Source organism: Apis mellifera, linkage group LG2 (assembly GCF_003254395.2).
Source record: "Apis mellifera strain DH4 linkage group LG2, Amel_HAv3.1, whole genome shotgun sequence".
Taxonomy (NCBI): domain Eukaryota; kingdom Metazoa; phylum Arthropoda; class Insecta; order Hymenoptera; family Apidae; genus Apis; species Apis mellifera.
Window position 1 is genome coordinate 13,138,398 of NC_037639.1, and position 20,718 is coordinate 13,159,115.

The 20,718-nt window shown below is 45.1% G+C and overlaps 1 protein-coding gene across 9 annotated transcripts in view; it reads right to left on the reverse strand.

Annotated features, from left to right (window-relative positions):
- LOC408670 (Down syndrome cell adhesion molecule-like protein Dscam2) overlaps nucleotides 1-20,718 on the reverse strand; it is a 116,542-nt gene that overhangs the window by 16,294 nt on the left and 79,530 nt on the right. For 6 of the 9 annotated variants that reach the window (XM_006569017.3, XM_016910892.2, XM_006569014.3 and 3 more), the window contains exons 12-16: nucleotides 12,030-12,455; nucleotides 5,088-5,207; nucleotides 2,325-2,507; nucleotides 1,489-1,636; nucleotides 560-858 (exon numbers count right to left, since the gene is read on the reverse strand). In XM_006569017.3, coding sequence (XP_006569080.2) covers nucleotides 560-858; nucleotides 1,489-1,636; nucleotides 2,325-2,507; nucleotides 5,088-5,207; nucleotides 12,030-12,455 — 1,176 coding nt within the window. Of the gene's footprint in view, nucleotides 1-559; nucleotides 859-1,488; nucleotides 1,637-2,324; nucleotides 2,508-5,087; nucleotides 5,208-12,029; nucleotides 12,456-16,849; nucleotides 17,258-20,718 lie in introns of all 9 variants that reach the window. The other 3 variants (XM_006569015.3, XM_006569016.3, XM_006569018.3) reach the window with 2 other exon arrangements.

The following is a 20,718-nucleotide window of genomic DNA, read 5'->3' on the forward strand; positions in this document are numbered from 1 at the left end:
ATTTCTCAAAGAGTTTGCGAGAAAGTAAAAAATAGTGGCGTGAATACGGTGATAGCGAGTGCGCTATGAATATGCGCTATGATATCTAGTGATAGGAATGAGTCAAACATCGTCGTACGCGTCGTGATTCCCATTGCCGCGATTCACGAAACCTCGATCCATCGATCCACGAAACGTCATACACGCGTTTTCCCGTCGTGTTTGACCACGATCAATCGAAGTGACGGCGCTCATCGAGTACACGCTCCCGAGACACGCCTCTCTGTCTCGAGGCAAGCCGGAACCAAGACCACCTCGCTCGGTCCACTGACCTCCTCGTTTCCATTCCATCGAACGGAATCACCGCACCGCGTCCAATCTCATCGCGACGCCGCCACGATCGAGTTTCAATCCATTTTAATCATCGGGCCTTTGCATCCGGATTAATATATACCGTGCGAGTGACCGTGGAGAAAATTCGCGGCAACGTCTCGCCCGTTTATTTCCTCGATCCATTCCATCGCGATTGCCCGCTCGATCGATAACCGTCACGGCCGACAATACGAATCGTCCAACCTACCCTGCGCCTCCTTGTACTGCACGATGTATTTGGTTATGGGCGAGCTGGCGTGCGCCGGATCCTGCTCGCTGGACGGCGACGACCAGGCCAACAGCAGCGATCTGCTCCCCTGCTCGGCTACGTGTAAATTCCGGGGGAAATTCGGCGGCTCCTGCACCAACAGCTTGATACCGGCCCTCGCGTGGCCGTAAGCGTTCGTGGCAACGCACGTGTAGTCCCCACGGTCAATGTGGTTCGCCTGGGTGATGCGCAGCTCCGAGATCACCCGCCCGGACACCTTCTGGTTGTCTATCGTGTACCTGCGGAGAGGGAGAGCTTCATCTAACGAACATCTTTCGATTTTGTGTCCAAAATACAATAACTCGATTTCAATAATAATAATAATAATAATAATAACCCGCGAGAAGACGACGAATTCGAATTATATTCGACCGAGGGATGCATCGCGTCGAGTAATTTTGCGCGAGCGAAAGTTAGCGAGCGAGGGAATAATTTCGTAACGAAGGAGCACGGCGTTGTTGGGAAAATGTTCCGTGGAAACTCCCTCTCCCCGCCTTCCTCCAACTATGGCGCGCGGTCACACGCTCCGCGGAGTGGAACCGCACTGAGTGTACCGGATGAATCCCTCGAGGAAGCCCTCGAGGAAAGGGGGGAGGGTTGCGTCTAACGTGCGTCCCTCTCTTTTTTTCTTCTTCGTCCGTGGTAATTTTTAAAGGGGAAATTTCGGGATTCGAGCGAGTGGACGGTCGAAGTTTAATCAGAGCCGCGTTACGGGTCGCGATCGCAATTAAGCCGCGCGCCATCTCTGCGTCAATCGAGATCGATGGGAGATCGAGATGTCGGTCTCATCGATCGTCGGCCGCAGCGAAAGCCCAACAACATGCACGCGGGAGGGAAGGGAGGGGGACTTGATTAATTTCGATACAAACCTAACATCGTAGTTGGGATCGACTCTGCTGTCACGCGCACGCCAACTCAGATCAAGAGGAGCGTCTCCTTCGGCCTCGCAACGCAACGTCACGCTCTCTCCTCGCCTCACCGACTCCTGCTGAGTCTTCACCGACACTTGAGGGCCCGCTGTTTCCACAAGTTTTTGCATTTTAACTATTTTTCTTCCAATTCGTTATTGATATCTTCTTTTCAGGGGAACGCCAAAAGAGAAGAAGAAGAAGGAGAAAAAGAAAGAAAAATCGTATCAAGGATATCATCATGGAAACTAATCGATCGGATGAGACACGTATGTTATGCTCGAATGGAAAATCGGCGATATCGTAAACGGATAGTCGTCCAGGGATCGAATCGAATCGAATCGCGATAAAACCATCGAAATTTCCCACGAATCCAGTTCTTTCCTTCCTTTTTTTTTTTTTTTTTCCCTCCCCTCCCTCCAATTACTCCGCATCGACGCGCGTGTATCGCGTCGTAACGTTTCGTACGCTGCACATAAAAGTGCAAAAGTTTTCAAAATTACGATCGACCGAGTAAACTTGAATGGACGAGGCGTGATACACGGCGTCACTCGTCGAAAACCCACGTAACGAGATTCTTAAAGCAATATTCTCACGGTAAACTGAGATAGACTGTAACCACCCCTCTCCCCTCCTTAGATATAGGCGTTCCCCTTGAATGTATGCGTGGAGAATATTCGGCCAGGGAACTGAAGAATTTCGGAACGAGGTGCTCGTGTCCGGAATCCCAAGTTCGCGGGCTGACACGGATATCCACCTTCCTGGCTCGTAACTCGTGTGTTGCGTGAATATTTTACCGTGAACTGTTAGCCGAATGAGCTTGCTGAGGCCTGGCCCGATGCCGTTGCTCGCCTGGCACAGATAGAAACCGGCATGATCCCTGGATACCCGTGAGATCACCAACGATCCGTTCCCCGCAACCCCCGCACCCTCGGTCCCGCTGAATCCTAGCTCCCTATAGTCGCCTGGCGTGTCCATCCCTGTTCAAAGAGACAGAGAGAGAGAGAGAGGGTAACCATTAAGGGAACCTCCAAAGTAACTCCCGTATGATAATTCTCTGTATATTCCGCTTGTTATCCAAGATGGATGGATTTCGAAGGAATTTCGAACGCAATTCTATTTATGTGAAAACGGGGATGGAACGAAATTAGAAGAATTCTTCTTTCCTTTTTTTTTAACTCGAATTCGATTAAGATTATTGGAGGGATTGAAATTTTCGGTGAATTAGAGAAATAAAAATAATTATTAAATGTATTCATCTTGGACGTCTTGTTTTTTTTTTTTTTTTTTTTAGATAGGAAACGTTTTATTATTGTCGGTAACGTTGATCCAAAATTGGATTCGTCTCCCTTATTCGCGATATAATTTTAATAGACTAATGAGCGTTATCTTCAATACTTGTCCCTATCGAACAAATTTCAAAAGTAGAATCGAATTATTACGACGAATCAGAACATTCGATGTCCTGATTTTATATAAAAAGAAATATAGAGAGAGAAAAAAAGAAATTTCAAACATTTATCGATTCGTCGAATCGCAAGAATTCGGCTAGTGAGACAGGCATTTATGACGTTACAGAATTTTATACAGCCGGGGGTATATCGGAATATCCTTTCGGAATTCGCAGTGTCGTCGCATTCTCGTAAACGGCGTAACCACCGCGGCGGATCAACGTCACTCGACATTCTTTCCGATACAATAAGTATCTGGAAGCGGGTTGGTAAATGTCCAAAGGAAACTCGGCGTTGCGTGAAAAGATACAAGCGTGGGTGGAAATGCGATCGAAAAGTACACTTTCCGATTCCGACTCTTTCGATATCGAGTACGTGGGGCCACGTTGTCGTAGTTATCCATCTTTCTCCCTTCCAAAAAAAAAAAGAAAATAGAAGAAAAAGGAAAATCGCAGTGTTGGATGCGTATTAAATCGTTTAATTGATACGCCGCGGCTGATTGGCCGGCTCATTTGAAATGTATCCCTCGCTTAATGAGCAATTTAACTTTGGCGAGATTGAAATAGAGAGAGAGACAGAGAGAGAGAAATGGCCCGCGATCGAGGAAAAAGGGAAGAAATTTCATTCCTGAGGGGGCGCAATATAATGTTCGTGAACGGGCAACGAACCGGTGAAACTAATTGTACTACCCCGTTTCATCGGGCGGAGGGCTTATTTCAGATTGAACGAGACCCGGCTGGAAACGGCCGATCAGCGAAATTTCTGATGGATATCTTCGTCAACCAGCCTCGGGTTAAATACACTCGGAACCTGGTAACTCGATGAAAACGACGATCGATCGATTCGCGTGAAAAGTCAGCCGGAATTATCGTTAAACTTCCTTTCCGGAAGGGGAATAAAAAGAAGAGATGTATCCCTTCTGTTTCGTTTCTAGTATTCGGTGAGAACTAGCTAACTCTAAATTTCTACGGGAAAAATAGATATTTATAATGGGAATAAACCTTCGAATAGACCTTCCCGTCGTTGCTTATAAATCGAGGCGGAAGCGGCTCACGAATCGATTCCATCTGATAGAATTTTAAATTTTCCCTTACGGTGGGATTCTCCATTTTCCTTTCATTTCTACATTTCCTTTCCCGCTCTTCCTTTTTCTCTCTCCCCTCGAAAAACATTATACGGAATTCTACGGAATTATTTCCTTTTCTTTCTCTTTTTTTCCTCGGAATCATTATTACCGACGACGCGAGTGACGTGAAATTCCACTCTCTCGTTCTTAACGAGGAAATTTTCATTGACCGTCTGTCTCGCGAGATAGAGAAAAGAATCGATGAGAGTGCACTGATCTTGCCAATTAAGTAGACTCGAGGCACGAGAGAAAGCATTAAAAAAATAAATAGGAAGGAAAACTTTTCGAAAGGAATCGCGTTGCATACACGCGCGCGCGTGTGCGTTTATAAAGATCGATGCAGACGAGTTTTCTCTCGTAAAGGGGAAACAAGCAAAGCGAGCATTGAATTCCGCTTATTAAGTGGTATCAACCTCTTACAGCAACTTGCCCCTCCCCCTGTAAAACTCAAAGGCGCGTACGTACGAGTACTCGTGCGCGGCAAAGAATTTTTCTGCAGTGGAACGCTGTATTATAAATCAGCCGACGAGCTTGGCGAGAAAAATACCGTAGTAATTTAAAAATACACGAATTTGGAAAAATCTAGAAAAAATGGATACGACGCTTCTCTCTCTCTCTCTATAAAAATATTCGAAATCCATCCTCGATACGTCATACCTGTCCATTAACAATATTAATAGATCACTGTCTATTAACAAATTAATAGATAATATTAATATATTAATTAATCCATTAAAAGTAAATCCATATTCTTTAATTTCGATGGGAGAATGATGAACTTTCCCTCGAAGGGAAAGAACAGGAAGTAGATAAGAAAGGTTCTCCTTAAGGTGGTTGACTAATCGCGTCATCGTTGGGGATCGATGGCCGACGTAAGTCACCCTACGTAGGTAAGACAGAGGGCCAGTTTTTCGGGGAATCTCCGGAGCGGAATCTCTCACGTTTGGGACGATGGATACTCGGGGGGCAGAGACGTGACTTACCGATCGATTGCTTCCAAGTCACCGTCGGAATGGGGAATCCTTCAGCCTGACAGGCAATGGAGACGCCGTGACCTACAACGGCGTTCTGGTCGATAGGTTCGACCGTCCAGCGTGGCGGCACTAAAAATACCATCCAATTGGCTTAAAAATCTTCCGGATCGCCGGCTCCCCGCGGACCGGCGTTTCGTCTTCGCCCGAGAGATCGGCCCGGATCCCCGTCGATCGCCTCACCCCATTCTCCATCGCTTTATCCAATTATACCGATCCTGGCAATCGTTTCAGATTTCACAATCGCCTCGTTTTCGCGCCCACGTGGCCGATAAGATCGGTTTTACAGAAATCGAAACAGTTCCTGTTCTTTCGTTCTCGATGTAAGCAAATGATAAAGGCGCGGGAAAATTCAATTTCGATGTAAACAAGAATGGAGAATCGTCGATGAAGAAAAGTAGCGTTTTAGTGAATGGACTCGATGTTCCTCGCATTTTTTCGAAACGGGGATTCGAATTAAAGGGGACACGTGCACCAATCGATCCCTTCGTCTTCTTCGATCCAGGGAAGAAGAAGGGAAATCTGATATTTCGTTCCAACTAATTAGCCATTGTTCGCGGGGAACATCGATCCGCTTTTTTGTGCGGACGGCGTGCGAGACCGGGTTTCTCGTCGACGAGGATCCCACCGATTTCCGAGCGTTTTCTCTCTACCTGCTACAATTGTCTTTGCTGTCGTGTGGCTGTTTTTGTAGTCGCGTATATAATACTCGTGTGTGTATATGTATGTATGTGTGTTTGTGTGTGAATGTGTGTGTGTCGTGAAAACGCATGCAATTTTCCAACGGGTTTCGAATGTTACTGGATACTTACTGCAACGCTAGTATATAATGATACGTGTGAACAACAACGTGTGTGGCAACAAAATCGGTAGTGTCTGTGTTTTGGACTACTTGAATTGACGATGTCGTATTCAGAGGGGGCGGGTAACAGAGTAAGATGTTTATTCATTCGTTGTTGTCAGATCAACAAGGAACAGACTAACTAATTTATCAGAAATAACTTCGAGCAGTGTTTAATGAAATGAAAAAAAAAAAAAAAAGAAAAAAAAGAAAAGAAAAACGATCGTCGAGTAAAATTAGAAACTGAACGAAGAGAGAAGGGGGGGTAAAAAAAAAAATATGCGTGCGTTTGTAATTAATCTGAAACGAAAACGTGCTCGGAAAAATTAAAATTTGTAAAATGGGGGAATTAAAAATATACTCGATCGAGAAGGGATGATGAAATGAAATTGAATAAAGTGTTTCGAACGAATTAAGGGAGGATATCGATGCGATGGTAGAGGAGAGGAACGGCATTCCTTGATGGATTAATAATAATACGAGAAAAGTATTATATCGTGATTAGGATAGGATAAAAGTGTTGCATGCAAGAATCGTCGTTTCATTTCGAAAAATATAAAAAACATAGGCAGGCATCATTCCAAGTAAAAAAGATGTGAATATGTAATCGAATAATAATAAAGGTTTTAAAGAACAACGTATACGGACAAAGCGATATACGGTATATATCCTATCTCAAAGAACGTTACTTATAATCAGTATAAATACGAATAAAGAACACGCAGAGAAAACTTTCGAGGCACACAGTAAAATAACGTAAACGTTAATCTCAACATTCTTTCCATCGTCATTCCAAGTTGCTCGTATGTATATAAAGATAAAAAAATATGAAGGTAGGCGAAAAAAATCGTACGAGAAAATGTACTGAAACCAGTAAACGTTAACTACGCGAACGCATGCTTTTACATCCGTCACAGACATTTTGTTGCATTACACGAGCACAATATAAGTAATATCTCTCGGTACACGAAACCGCTACAAAACGAGAAAAAAAAAATAAATAAAAAAAAATAAAAGGATAAAAAAACAAAAAAAAAATATGTAAAAAATAAAAAAAAAGATAAAAATAGGAAAATAGAAAATAAAACGACACTATAACTATATGGATGAACACGCGTGGAACAAAGGGAACGAAAGACACGAGATAGAGAAAGAGAAAGAGAGAGAGAGACAGAGAAAGAGAGAAAGAGAGAAAGAGGGGGGGAAAAAAAAGGAATAAATTCGTACGCAATTAAAAAAAAGGAAAACGACCGAACAACAAAAAAACGTTCTAATTCTAGTCAGAAATCAGCACGCTCAACTTTCGAAAAATCTACAAATCGAACTCTTTACAAATGCTGATGATCAAATGAGGATGTACAAATATATAGTAACGATGAAACAACGAGAAAAGAAAGTAATAATAATAATAACAACAACAATTAAGTTTTCGTTCTCATTTTTTTCTTCTCAGCATCTTTCTTTCTTCTTCTTCTTATTTCTTTCTTTTTTCTTTTTTCTTTTTCTCTCAATTCGTCCATTTTTACTTTTTCCAATTTTTTTTTCTTTTCTTTTTTCTTTTTTTTTTTCCTTACCGACTCGTCGTCAATGGATTAACTTGATGTTGGCTTTTAACCGTTGCTCGCTCGTTGGCGAAACGTGCTCTTCCGGAAAAAGTTACACGAACGAAAGAAATTCGTGTATCTCGAATACGTTGCGGTTAACCGGCACGTCGATTGGCATGCATTAAAAACGAAGGACAGAGAAAGAGAGAGAGAGAAAGAGAGAGAGACAGAGAGAGAGACAGAGAGAGAAATAGACAGAGATCGAAAAAAAAAAAGGAAGATAAATCGTACGACTCGTAAGCCTGCGGTCCCTAGAAAATATTTCGTTCTTTTTCTGTGCTGCGTGAAGGAAATCCTGGACTCCCGGCTTGTGTGCTATCACCTATCGTGTCGTATATACTTATACATACATAAATATATATATATATAGATATAGATATCTTTTTTCCGCCCTCTTCTAAAAAAAAAAAAAAAAAAACACTCTCCTTACGCGCAAGTGCTGTCGCCTCGAAGAGGATTGGAGTACCTGTGTCGCGTCAGCGTTACGTGGCTTCGAAACCTTATGCAAAATCGAGCCATTTTAGCGAACGAAAGGTATCGGGTTGATAGGATGGACACGTCTCTCCGGCTGGACGCTTCGACCCATATTCAACTCCACGCGAAATCCCTGTGCGAGTCTCTCTATCGAGTAAACAGTCTTCCATTTCGATTCTCGGGTATCGAGGATCCTACAAAGATCCGGAATAATTATGATTCTTTCATTTGGAAACTTCAGGATTTTTATTATTGATTCAAAATGAATCAAACAATCGTTTCGAAGAGATATTCGAGACATATTCGAGAGCGTCGAAGATGTTATCGTCTCAGTCTTTCATTTTCCCAGGCAGAAACAGGACGAAGGACGAGGTTTGTTCGTTGAAGAAAATTGCAACGACAACAGGTGCAAGTTAACCTGTGTACGAAAAATTGTTGCGAAAAAATGAAAGAAGAGAAACGGGGAAAGAAGGTTGACGAACGTTGGCGGGCAGGCAGACCTAATTACGCGGGGGGGTTCGCTATTTTGCGGGAACAGCCGGCGAGGAAATTCGTTTCGTATTTACCAGCGACGGAAACGAAACGCGAAACTTTGAATCGTCGGTCGACGAGATCTCGACAATTAATTACTCGTGGATGCGGCGCACGAAAGGCTCGAGTAAACGTTACCCGAACGATAAAGATTACCAAAGGATGTTCCGTTGTGTGTACGTTGGCGGTTGGAAATCGGTTTCCAGTCGCTGGCTTCTACGAGAACGAAGATAAATAAATAACGGGAGGAACGAGGCGAAATGTAAATAAAACAGTGTTGGCGTCTACGTGTTATTCTCTTATCCCAACAACAACAACAACGATAATAATTGTTGTCTATCAATTATAACGACGAGAAGAGGAGAAAGGATCCGTCGTTAATATCGGAGAGAATACGAATATTTATCGCGTTACTTTTTACGCGTGGAGAAAAATTCCATTTGTTTCCATCGATTTTCCGCCTTCTTTCTCCTCCCGCTTTTTTCTTCTTTGCGTCGAAATAAAACGATCGAAACAGAAGGAGCTCGAATAATCGGATATTAATTTCACTTTTTATGTGTGTTTAAAAGAGAGTCGGCGAATTAACCTAAAGAGAGGAAACGTTGAAAATTAGCCGGTCGACAATCACGGAAATAAGATGAATATAATTCACCGTGCGTTTTAGTATAATTCAGTTGAAACAACTTAGCGAAGACTCGGAAGTCTCTGGAAACAAGCTTCGCAACTTTAAATTACTCGCGTTCCTCGAGGGAGCTGGGATCGTTTATACAGGAGGAAAGGGGGAAGGGGGAGATCCTGCAGGATGCGCGCTCGCAGCCGGGAATGGGATGGCTTTCGAATGACGAGTATAGTAGGAAGCGTCGTTTTATGCGCATTAGGACACGTGTATCCGATAACGCGCGCGTTTATCTGTACACGTCGTCGTTTCCGTTTCGCTCGCTCCATTCCGCACACTCGGCCAGACGTTATTCGTATCCGGATCGTATCGTCCTTCGCTCTCCAGGACGCCTCGACGCCTGGAGAATACGCTACTCCACTGGTACGGCCGTCGGCACAACTGGTCCACCGCCCGGTAATATCCCGGGGCGAAACAAATGCGGGAAGTCAGGTGTTTCTTATCGCCCATCCACGACGAATCTTGCGACGTTCCTCTTATCGTTTCCAAAGCTCGATCGGCGAAGAATCGAGCGCTCTATTTTACGCTCGATTGACTCTTGTTTCCTCCCCCCTCCAAACCGACCCCTCTTAAATTCGACCGAAACTTTCTTATTGGCGAGGAACGAGTTTCGCGACTTTCCATCGATTTCACACTCGAGTCGCGGAACCTCCCCCTCGTGAAATTTCACGATCGATAGAGAGCGGATCGTTCTCGAGAATCCTCGTGAAACCGGCGGCCTTCGTCTCGATTGCCTCGATCGATCTTGCACGGCGCGAGTAATTCGAGGCGTACGACTGACCGGCGAGCGACCGGTTTATAAAAGACGCTTATCCCCCATTGATTCCGCCGCGCCGTTAACTTCGACGTGCTCCAACCTTTAATTTACGATCCTTTGTTTCACGAGACGTTTTCTGCCCGCAACGTTTCATCCGCACAATGCCCCCTCCGGAATCGAAATCCGTCAATAATACAAAGCGAGAACGACCTCGAAGAGTCTGCCCCTCCCCCGATACGAGTTTCGTCGATCGATGGAGAACAGACGTACGCAGAGAAAGACACGTGCGTGAAACTTCACGAAAAATCTCGAGCCGAGATTTGGCCGCGCGAAATGAGACGAGAGAAAAATTGTCGTAATTTTCGAGGTCGGCGAAAATAGTTCGTTAACGGGGTGGGTGCACGCGGCGTGGAAAAACGATATCGAAATCACGGGGAATATACTAGCACGTATCGCATCGATTCGGCCGACTCGTAACACGGCTAACTCGAATTTACGGTAGTTTTTACGCCCGACCCAACGCCATCCCGCCTCTTAGTGAATATGAATGGCGCGGAAGAGGACATTACAACGCGTGTCGGCCCCCTAATACTCGTCGCATTTCGCGCGTGTCTCGAAAAATAACAGACCATCTTCTCCTACTTCTCTTCCTTCGCTGCGAGAAACGTGTTTCGTCTCTCTCCCTCTCCTTCGAAAGAATTAACTCGCGATTATAAAGATCGACGAGAGACACGCGGTCTCTGACGGAGGTTTCGCAACGAGATTGTCCACGCGAGAAAGTTGACGCTCGTAAAGAACGGATGGAAATAACGCGAAAGATCCGACGGAAAGGGAGATAAGAAAGTGATTTAGATTGGATCGAGTTGTCGCCGACTTTCGAAGAATCATCGACCGGGTTGGCGAAGTTCTCGCGTTTTCGACCCCGCCTCACCCGGAAACTCGAAACTAATTTGCCTGCGCGCGCCTGCATCCTCGCGAGAGGCCGCGATCCGAGCAAACTTCCGCTCCGGATGAAACTAGGCTTGTAACGTCGTTCGAAAGGAGGGTTGGGGAGGACGTCGTTGGGGAAAAAAACGTGGTCGAAGGAAACGTGGGAGGAGGAAGAGCGTGGAGAAATGTAATAGCGAGGCGAGCATCGAGGTGTCTTTGAAGGAGCCATCTGGCTGTCGTTATCTCTCGCCTTTCTTTTCCTTTCCTCTCCTTTCTTTTCTCGTAGAAGAAATATTCCACCGGTCGGGAGCGTTATCCTCCTTAAATAGACCTTTCGCCGCTCCTCTTAGCGGGATATGGCCGCGTGGAAAAAAAGAATCCCCCGGTAACGCGATATCATATCCACCTTAATATTCTATCTTCGCGCGAATTCGTTGGGAAAATAAGAATCTCTCCGTATTCAGGGAGCAAACTCGCGCGACCAACTCCAACCACCCGGGGCTTTGCGTGGAAAATTCAAACGCGAATCCTTCCCCACAAAGACAAACGTATCCGTATTACCTTTCTCTTGCTCCGCGATACATTCTTTCCCGATCTTACCACGATCTTCGAGTTAAGATTTCGTGGGAGGTGAGGATTTTCGACGAGGTTTCGATCTAATCCATCCACATCCAAAAAGCGAAACATCAAAATTCAAAGCGGAACGGTGACGAAGAATCGAAGAGGATGGGATCGCATCGAGATAAGGGGGAGGAGGGGGTGGAAGTGTCATCGAGAGGAAGGAGAAAACGCGACACTCGAATCGATTCCGTGTCGAAACACGCCCAATGTACTCCAATCCTCCCTGTTGGCTGTTCCGTATCTGTGCCGTAATATGTATATACACGCGTGTACGTATATATATATGTATATATATTACATATATATATATATATATACATATACATATATGTGTATATATACATATAAAGAGAAAAACAGTCAGAGACAAGTATACATCTGGCTGGCACACGGTTTATGTACACAGGTTCTTACAGCTACCATATGTCGATTTTTGTTGTTGCTCGTTTGAGACACCAACCAGCAACGGAGAGGCTGGTCGAGTATTCGGCCAGGCCAGCGACGTTGCTGATCTGGCACGTGTAGTTCCCGCTGTGCTTAGCGCTGACGTTATTTATCGTCAGGATGCTGGAAAACGGCGGATAGTCGCTTATCTGTATGTTGTTGTTGCCCGTCTCGAGAAAGGCCGCGGTGGATCCGCCCGACGACGACGACGACGACGATGACGACGACGAGGACGAGGATGACGACGAGGACGACGACGCCGAGGACGACGCCGAGGACGACGCCGACGCACCGTCACCCGATCTGACCTGAATCGGTTTCTCGTCCATCAACCACGTGATGTTGAACGGCTGGTCACCCTGGCTCGTGGTACACATTAGCTGTGTCCTCATCCCCTCCGTCACACCGTTCTCGAAATAAAACGGCGAGATCCGCGGTGGAACTATAAACGTGACGTGTGATAATAGTATGTACTACCTGCATGCCGGCCATTAACCGTCTCTCCTATTAGCGTATCTCGGCCAGAGATTACGCTCTTACGTCCTCTTCCCCTATTCTTTTCTTTTCTTTTCTTTTTTTCTTGTTTCTTTTATCGTTTCTTTTTTTCTTTTTCTCGTTTGCGGTGGAAAGTATTATTAAAGTATTATGGGAGTACAGTTTCGGGAGTATGGACGACGAGAGGGAGTTTGAACAGCCGACGAACGCGTCGTAGGAAAGACGTACAACACCGCCGTCGCGCGACGAGACTCTCCTGTATTTTTACTCGCGATCCTCTCCAAGTCTATTCCTCCTATTATCGAAAAGGAGTCAAGTGTTAGGCCGCGGGGAAATGGAAACGGCAAGTCGGATAATTACATCGAAATGGTGAAACTTGAGAGGAGCGGGAGGCCGTTGGAACGGAATTAATAGCGGCAGAGGTACGCGTCGAAAACAACGGAGAGTTAATAAATCTTCTTCCCGAACGTCTGAAATTAACATTAAAATACAAGTGGCGGATACAAACTGTTCCGAGTTTAATCCGTTCCTCGGAGAATGACGGAGGGGGTTAATTAATGTTCCTCTCGAAAGAATATCTAGAAAAAAAAAGAAAATCTGTCTGATACAAATATATATATGTTTCGTTCCAGTTCGATCCTCTCGCTTCCTCTTTCCCTTCGAATCGAAGTCTCGTCGCGGAACGGGGACAGGAGGTCACGAAATTCGCGACCACCGTTGTTTGATCGAATCCGCACCGATCCCCCAACGTGAAATGGACACCGGCGGTTGCTCCATTTCGTCGTTGTCCGACCAAACACGGACCTACACCACTTCCCACGCCCCACGGACGAATTTCGAGCAGCTCCGTTTGGGTTTGTACAAGAACCGAGCTTGATAACGGCAATAACTTGGAGTTTCTGCTACGTGTTTCCCGCTACGTGACCTCCGGAAACGTGGACGTTGGACAGGTGCGGCCCCAGCGGCGGCCGGAGCACGTGAAAAATGGCGGCTCGGCCATAAATATTCGGTCGCAGCGCGCCCACGTATATACCTCGTGGCCTGGAAAATGAACATTTATGAGCCGGGGTAACTGTTGTAATGTTCAGACCGATGCGTCTTTACGAGGGCGGCCGGGTAAGTAAGGTAAAGTAAAAACCGAGAGACGATCGCGCCGTTCCTTTCTCGTCCGATCACCATTTTCCATTGGAGAACCGTTCGAACTCTTGGCTGTCCTCGTTGTTCGCTTCCTCGACGCGTGTTTTTTCGCGAGATAAATTCGAAAAAAAAATTATATCATCGATTATTATCGAATAATAATTCATAATTGGATCGTTTTTATTTTTATTTTTTTATTTTTTGTTTTTTGGCTTTCTTTTCTCATTCGAGTTGATTAGCGATGAACTACTTACCATCACTCATAGGGCCGTTGAGCTGATCAATTATCGAAACGAGCGTGAAAACTAAATGTAGGGCGAAAAAAACACGAGAGAGAGAGAGAGAGTGGAAAATTCGGGCGAAATTTCGTGGATTTCGTTGGACCGATCGAGTTTCTTCGTAACAAACATGATTTAACGGTATATCGAGTTCGTAATGATACACCAGGATCGGTTTCATTCGCGCTGGTTGAGAATTCTCTCTCTCTCTCGTATCGATTTCCCCCCTCGAAATATGATTTATACTACTACTGATCCCAAATATATAATATTTGAATGGTGTAATAATGATGATAATAACGATGACAGTACACAAACGATAGAGAATATCTCGAGCGTAATAGCATAGCATAGTCTTGATAAAAAGATATACTGTACTACTGGATAGTGATGTATATAATATAATATGCGACTCGGTCAGAATCGGTCAAATATATATATACGTGATTGATACACGATGTGATACAACACAAATATCGAGAGAGCAACAAAGGTGGACGATTCATTCGAAACGGGACAAAAGAGCACGACTCCTACTGTATTTGCGGATCGTGTGTTCGAGGTGTCGTTGTTGTACAACGATCCGACGTATAAAGAATACCATAGAAATTCCATATATATATATATATATTATAATACGAATAATAATAATAATAATAATATATATATATATATATATATATAAAATATAAAACGCAATACTCAATCAAAACATTGCACGAATCTCTCGTTTCAAAAACATATTAATGCTGAACGATGCAAAAAAAAAAAAAAATACACACGCGCATGTTGTTGTGCGAAGATTAAAAAGTCAGCACGATACGGTTACGTTTCACGTGAACGAAACGATCTCACGCTGTGACATCGAGCCCGATCCCGCGGCTGCCGAGCGCAAAATTAAACGAAAAATCCTAATCTGACGCCGGATTCCCGTTTAATTTCGCGGCAGCCAATTCGAAACCAGTCCGAACACGAGTTTCTCCGCGAGCATTTGCCTGAGAGAAGACAGGAGAGACGAGCGGACTGGAAGGGCGAGTCAGAGAAACATAGAGAGTGAGTGAGAAAGAGAGAAAGAGAGAGTGAGGAGACAGAATGTACGTACGTGTGATTGCAGGGATTCTACGTAGTATGCGATTGAACGAGTGATTGAACGTGTTTGTACATTGATACGTGTGTGTGTGAAAATAAGAGTGCAACGAGTCGAAACTCGCCCCCGAAGCAGATTTTCAACGAGCGTTTCGATGTCACAGATCACAATTATATATAAAATACACGATATATACGAGCATATATATATATATCTTCGAAAGTCCGATTGGTTCAGCCCGATTATTGCGCGCTGTTTAGATTAAAAAAAAAAAAAAAACGTTCGTGAACGACGACCAGCACGTGGAAACACTGTTAACTGTTATACATATACAATATATTTACAATATTTACACAATGTAGCGTTCGTAGCGTATATTAATAATAATATATACACATTCATTTATTCGAAAAAAAAAGCGTGCAATCGAGGCGTGCAAAAGAGAAGAGAGCGTGCAGGATAGAGTCGTTATGAATAGAGAGTGTTGAAGAAAAAAAAAAAGAAAGAAAAAAAGAGTACGGTGGGATTAAAAAATCGTAAGGAGAAGTAAGAGAATCGAAAAAATTCGCGGCACGTCCTCACCGGGGACACATTTTCTCTCTCTCTCTCTCCAACTCCCACAGCGAGGAGCAACGAATCATCTCGCCGTCTCGATTTTCACCCACCGCCGCCACTTCTAATCTAAATTGAAATCTAATAATCCACGACGAGACGGCGCGCGGCACGTTTCACCACGCTCGATATCCTTCGCCCCGCGATATTCCTTGGGACCGTTTTCCGTTGCGAGAGAGAAGAAAAAGGAAAGGAAAAAGGGGAGGAAGGGAGAGAGAGAAAAAAAAGTTTAAAAAAACGAGGTTAAAGAAATGGAACGGCGGTTCACGGCGAGGTGGGAAAAATCGTGACGGTGACGAGAAGAACGACGAGGTAGAGAGAAAGGTCTCGCCAATTGTCGCCGGTCGAACGTGCCGGTTGGGCGTGCACTTTGGACTAGCATCATAGCAGAAACAGGTCGCGTCGAATGACTTCGGACAGCCTGTATAATCTTTCCGAGATCATCCTCGACGAACGTCCATGTACGTGGGTGCTTAAGAAACGTCGACTCGCGAACGACGACAGAGGTGGATCTCGAGGAGGAAGATGCCAAAAGAACGAAAAAACGGAAAAAGAAAAACTCTCGGCACTTCTTCGTTGCGCGCGTTGATATAGCGTGTCTATATAGCTCTTTAAGATATATCTCGATCGATTGTTTCAAGAAGGAAGTGGAAAAATTCTTTTTCTCGAAGCGGAACGGAAAATTGATCAAATTGCGTCACGGGGTTCGAGGAGTCGCTGATTGATCGATCGTGCATGTAGCAAAGTTGGATTTCGTTGTTTCCTTACCGACCGATCAATCAGCTACTTTTCCAGCGCGAGCACATAATCCATCGGGTTGGAAAATTGCCAGTCTGTCTTTATTATGTTCCACGAGTCGCGCGAGCTATAACGCAGCTTCGTTGCTCCAAATCGATCGGAATAGTAGTCGGTAAGGATGATCGCTGCGTATCGACTAGAACGCGACGACGAAGCAAGTCGTCGGAATTTTTCGATCGTTTCTCATCGAATCGAGGATCTCGCCGATACGCTGAACGATCGAAGGAACGGTTGCAGGTAATAAAAATTGACGACGATCTTGCGACGCGTCGGGGATGGGTGCATGCGGACGCGTCGAGATCGATGAGGCGGTGGAAAGAAATATGGGAGAAAGAGAAGAGAGAAAGAAAAAGTAAGGAAGGTAAGTGTCACACCTCTGCGTCGTAGTGAGAGCGTGAACGAAGAAGTACACCAACGGTGTGCGTTTACCGTTGACGTGAAGGAGTGCAGAATGAGCGACGGTGGCAGCGCCATTGGCCACGCGACAGGTGTACGTGCCATTGTGCGCGGGTGCGATCGTGCTAATGCTCAGGGCGCTGGTAAAAGCGTCATATTGGCGGACGGTAATGGCCTTTCTCGGGGACTGTTCGGCCTGGCCCTCGGCCTTGGGGCCCCGCTTGGGCCCCTTAATCGCGTCTCCAGGACCGGCCGGGGCCTGAACGCGGCTATGGCTTGACGGCGGAGCATCCTGCGACGTCCTGATCTCTATCGGGACGTTATCTTTGAGCCACGTGAACGTCAGTGGCAGATCGCCAGTCACGACCACGCACTGTACGCTAGTACGGTCCCCTACGTTTAAATCGCGAGCAAAACTGAAAGGCGTGATTTTAGGTGGCACTGAAAGAACAATACAAAGACAAAGGTGGCATTCCAGTAAAAAGCGGTTCAGAAACGCTATAGAGAATTCGCGTATATGTATATATATATAATATATAAATATCTATATATATTTAAAACTGTTCGATGATAATCATGGGACAGAAATATATGGTATATTTTCATGGAACAGAAAGAATTTGGGTTGAGCACACACGTCGAACGGTTTTTTTTTTCATCGTCCACCGGTGTCGTGGAATTTATACAACGTGGAAACGTTGAGAATTCCGCAACATCGGTCGAGGAAGGAAGCTTGTGCATTTAAGACGCTTGAAAAACACGATTCGAATACTCGAATTAAAGGAGAAAAGATCACGTATCCGTGTATTTCGATTAGAAATTCGATCGTGGAGATCCAAGTGTCCTTAATGCGCGAGAAATATCGTACGAAATTGCGATCATCTATGTAGAAACAAAGAGCTTGAAAGAGATAGAGATAGAATCCGCGTTGCGGACATCACTCGGCGCAAACACCAATTTTTTCCCTTTAATCCCGACTTCGTTACAAACCGTACACGACATTTGGTTAAATTTTCTTAAAGCTTCGATTTCCCTCGCTAATTTTTCAATCCTAGCGTTACGAATTAATCCAATATCAGTAGAATAACTTGTTTAATTGGATGAAGCGAGCGTAGCAGTTACTCTTTTTTTTTTCCTTTTTTTTTTTTTATCGAAATCCAATGAACAGACCGGTTCGATCGGTTACGCAACACGCGTTTAATCCCTTCGATTAAGAATTAACTGGCGATCACCGTACGCCGGAATCTCGTTGGAAGACTTCTCTATTCCTCTCGCCATCCATCCAAGAGAAAAAGAAAGAAAGAAAGAAACGGACAGATAAAAATAATATAATCGCAAACAATCCTCCCCCTCTCATAAAAGAAATAAAAAACGTGCCGTCGAAAATCTTTTTCGTTCGCGTTGTTTTCGTTAACTCGGCCGAGTTAATCCACGAAAATGGCGTGATCAAAGGAAACTCCCGTTAAGCGCGTTTTTTTTTCAAATCACTACATATCCAATTCACGAGCCGATAATTATATCTCTTTGACTCGGTGCTCGATTCGCGCGATTTTTCTCCGGCGTTTCCCCCTGATTTTACAAAGCCAGCCGACTACGATTCCCCTCCCCCCCTCCCCTCATTTTTATTTCCCTTTTTTTTTTTTTAATATCGCGAAACGATCTGGCCCGGCCGGATAATCGTATCCCGCTTGTTGTAACGCGCTTCTTCCCCACGAACGATTCGACGAATAAACCGGCGTTAGCGGTGGAACAAGGGCTGTAATTGATATTTAACCGTGGCCGGCACGGCGTACAATTTTTCGTCGATCGGTTTTCACTTTTCCACCCCTTCCACGAGTTACGAGTGGCACGAGAAATTCGCGAAAAATTTATCCTCGCCGCGGATCGTATTAATGAACTCGACTCGCTCCCCCCCTCTCTCCCTCCCTCGATCGATCCTCGGTCTTTTTTCCCCTCTTTTTCTGCCTCGTTTCAAAGATTCCTCTCACCTCCCCCGGTGCGCTTGTCGAATATCTCCTATGTCGACAAGCTTTCGCAATTAATTCGCGGTGGCTCGCGAGTACCACGGTCGAAACGCGCCGATAAACGGACTTTCGCTGCCGACGAATCGCGGCAAATTCTCGCCCCGTGGAACACAATCGATCGGTTACAACCACTCCGGTTGATTGCTTTCGAGCCGTGATTCAACCGCGTTTATACATACACGGGGTTGCGGGGTTTCGCGCTTTTACACGTCGCGTTGCGTGTTCCTTTTTCGGTCTCGATTATGAAAATTGCCGGTGAAAATCGAAGCTTGTCGAGCAACGTTGAGTGGGTGATACGTACGTACGAGGAGGAAGGGGGGGCTTTCGAAGAGGTGCTTTCGGGGCCGGTGAAGTGCGCATCGCTCTGCGAAAGAAACGGCGGCTCGAGCCACGTTAATAGAATATCGATGCTTCGACAACAGCATATTTATGTACAAGTGGCGCGTGCACGTGCGTTCTCGAATATATAGGGAACAGGGGGCCCCCTCTAGTTTGCGAAATCGCGCCACTCGATCGCCAATTCTTGCTCTCTACTGTACTCTGGCACCTTTATCCACTTCCCTTTCTTTTTTTTTCTTTTCTTTTCTTCCTTCCTTCCGCGGGATACTTGGAAAATTGCGGGAACGAGCGGTTCGCTTTGAACGTGACGAGTTAAACGATCGTGTTCATCGAAAAGCGTCGAGCAAAAACTTATAGAAACTAAACTAAACTGAATTTCGATTGATAAACTTACGCGATACTTCAGCGTAATGATAAATTGTACAGGATCGCGGGAATTGAATAGAATCGAAATTTTTATTTTCTCTCGATATAAAAATTCTTCTTGGGAAACGACTTGGGTAGAATTTCGATACTCTCCTTTCGTGTTACGATTTATCCAAAAAAAAAAAATAAATAAATATCGTTCATATCCCTCTATCCTATACTCTTTACACGATAGATAAGGACAAACGCGTTTCTCGTAAGTAACGAGGCATCGTAACACGCGAATATCAAGCGATATCCGGTATGGCGCGTCGATATTAAACCGGTCAGCGATATTTTTCGCTTGGCAGAACGTTATCTCTTATATATATACATATATACTTCGTAGAAGGGAGAAAATTTCTTGGACGTGGCGCACAAGGCTTGATGCACGAGGCGATTAAACGACGAGATCCTTTTTTAAAGGGGCGGGAGGGGGCCGTGTATCGCGCGAGCGCGCACGTGCACGCGCGCGTACACCCCATATAGGGGGCGGGGAGGGGGGAGGAGTAGGGGTGTACGCGGCGCGCTATGAATTTTTATGTACAAAAGTACACGTACGTAACGTAATATACAGAGAGCGGAGTTTAGGCGAGCGCGTGCAAGGACAGATGCTTGAGCGATGCAGTGAAGTGCTGTGCTCTTGGTGCGTGGCTTCGTTCGCGGAGTGTTGTCAAACGCACGGATATCCGTTGACGCACACATAGAGAAGATGGATAAAGAGACGGAAAGAGAGATAGATAGATAGATAGATAGATAGATAGAGAGAAAGAGATAGAGAGATAGACGCATATACACGCACACACTCTAGCGCACATTTATGTATATATATATATATACACACGTTGCACCGTGATCCCTGAGAGATCGTGTACGATCGTACACGTAAAGGAATTATTCCTAAGTAAACTGTCCTGGCCGAGAAAACTATTTTTTGTCGTGAATCTTTTTCCACAGATCTCTGGCATCCGTCGCGCGGTTTCACAGAAGCATTCTCTCTATGCGCGGATCCTTCGATCCTTCCCCTCTGGTCACAGCGTATCCACATACGCACATACGTAGCTTCGATGATGGACGATCATCGAACGTAAGACCAAGTCGATCGTCGCGCGATTCGTCCATCGATTCGGGAAG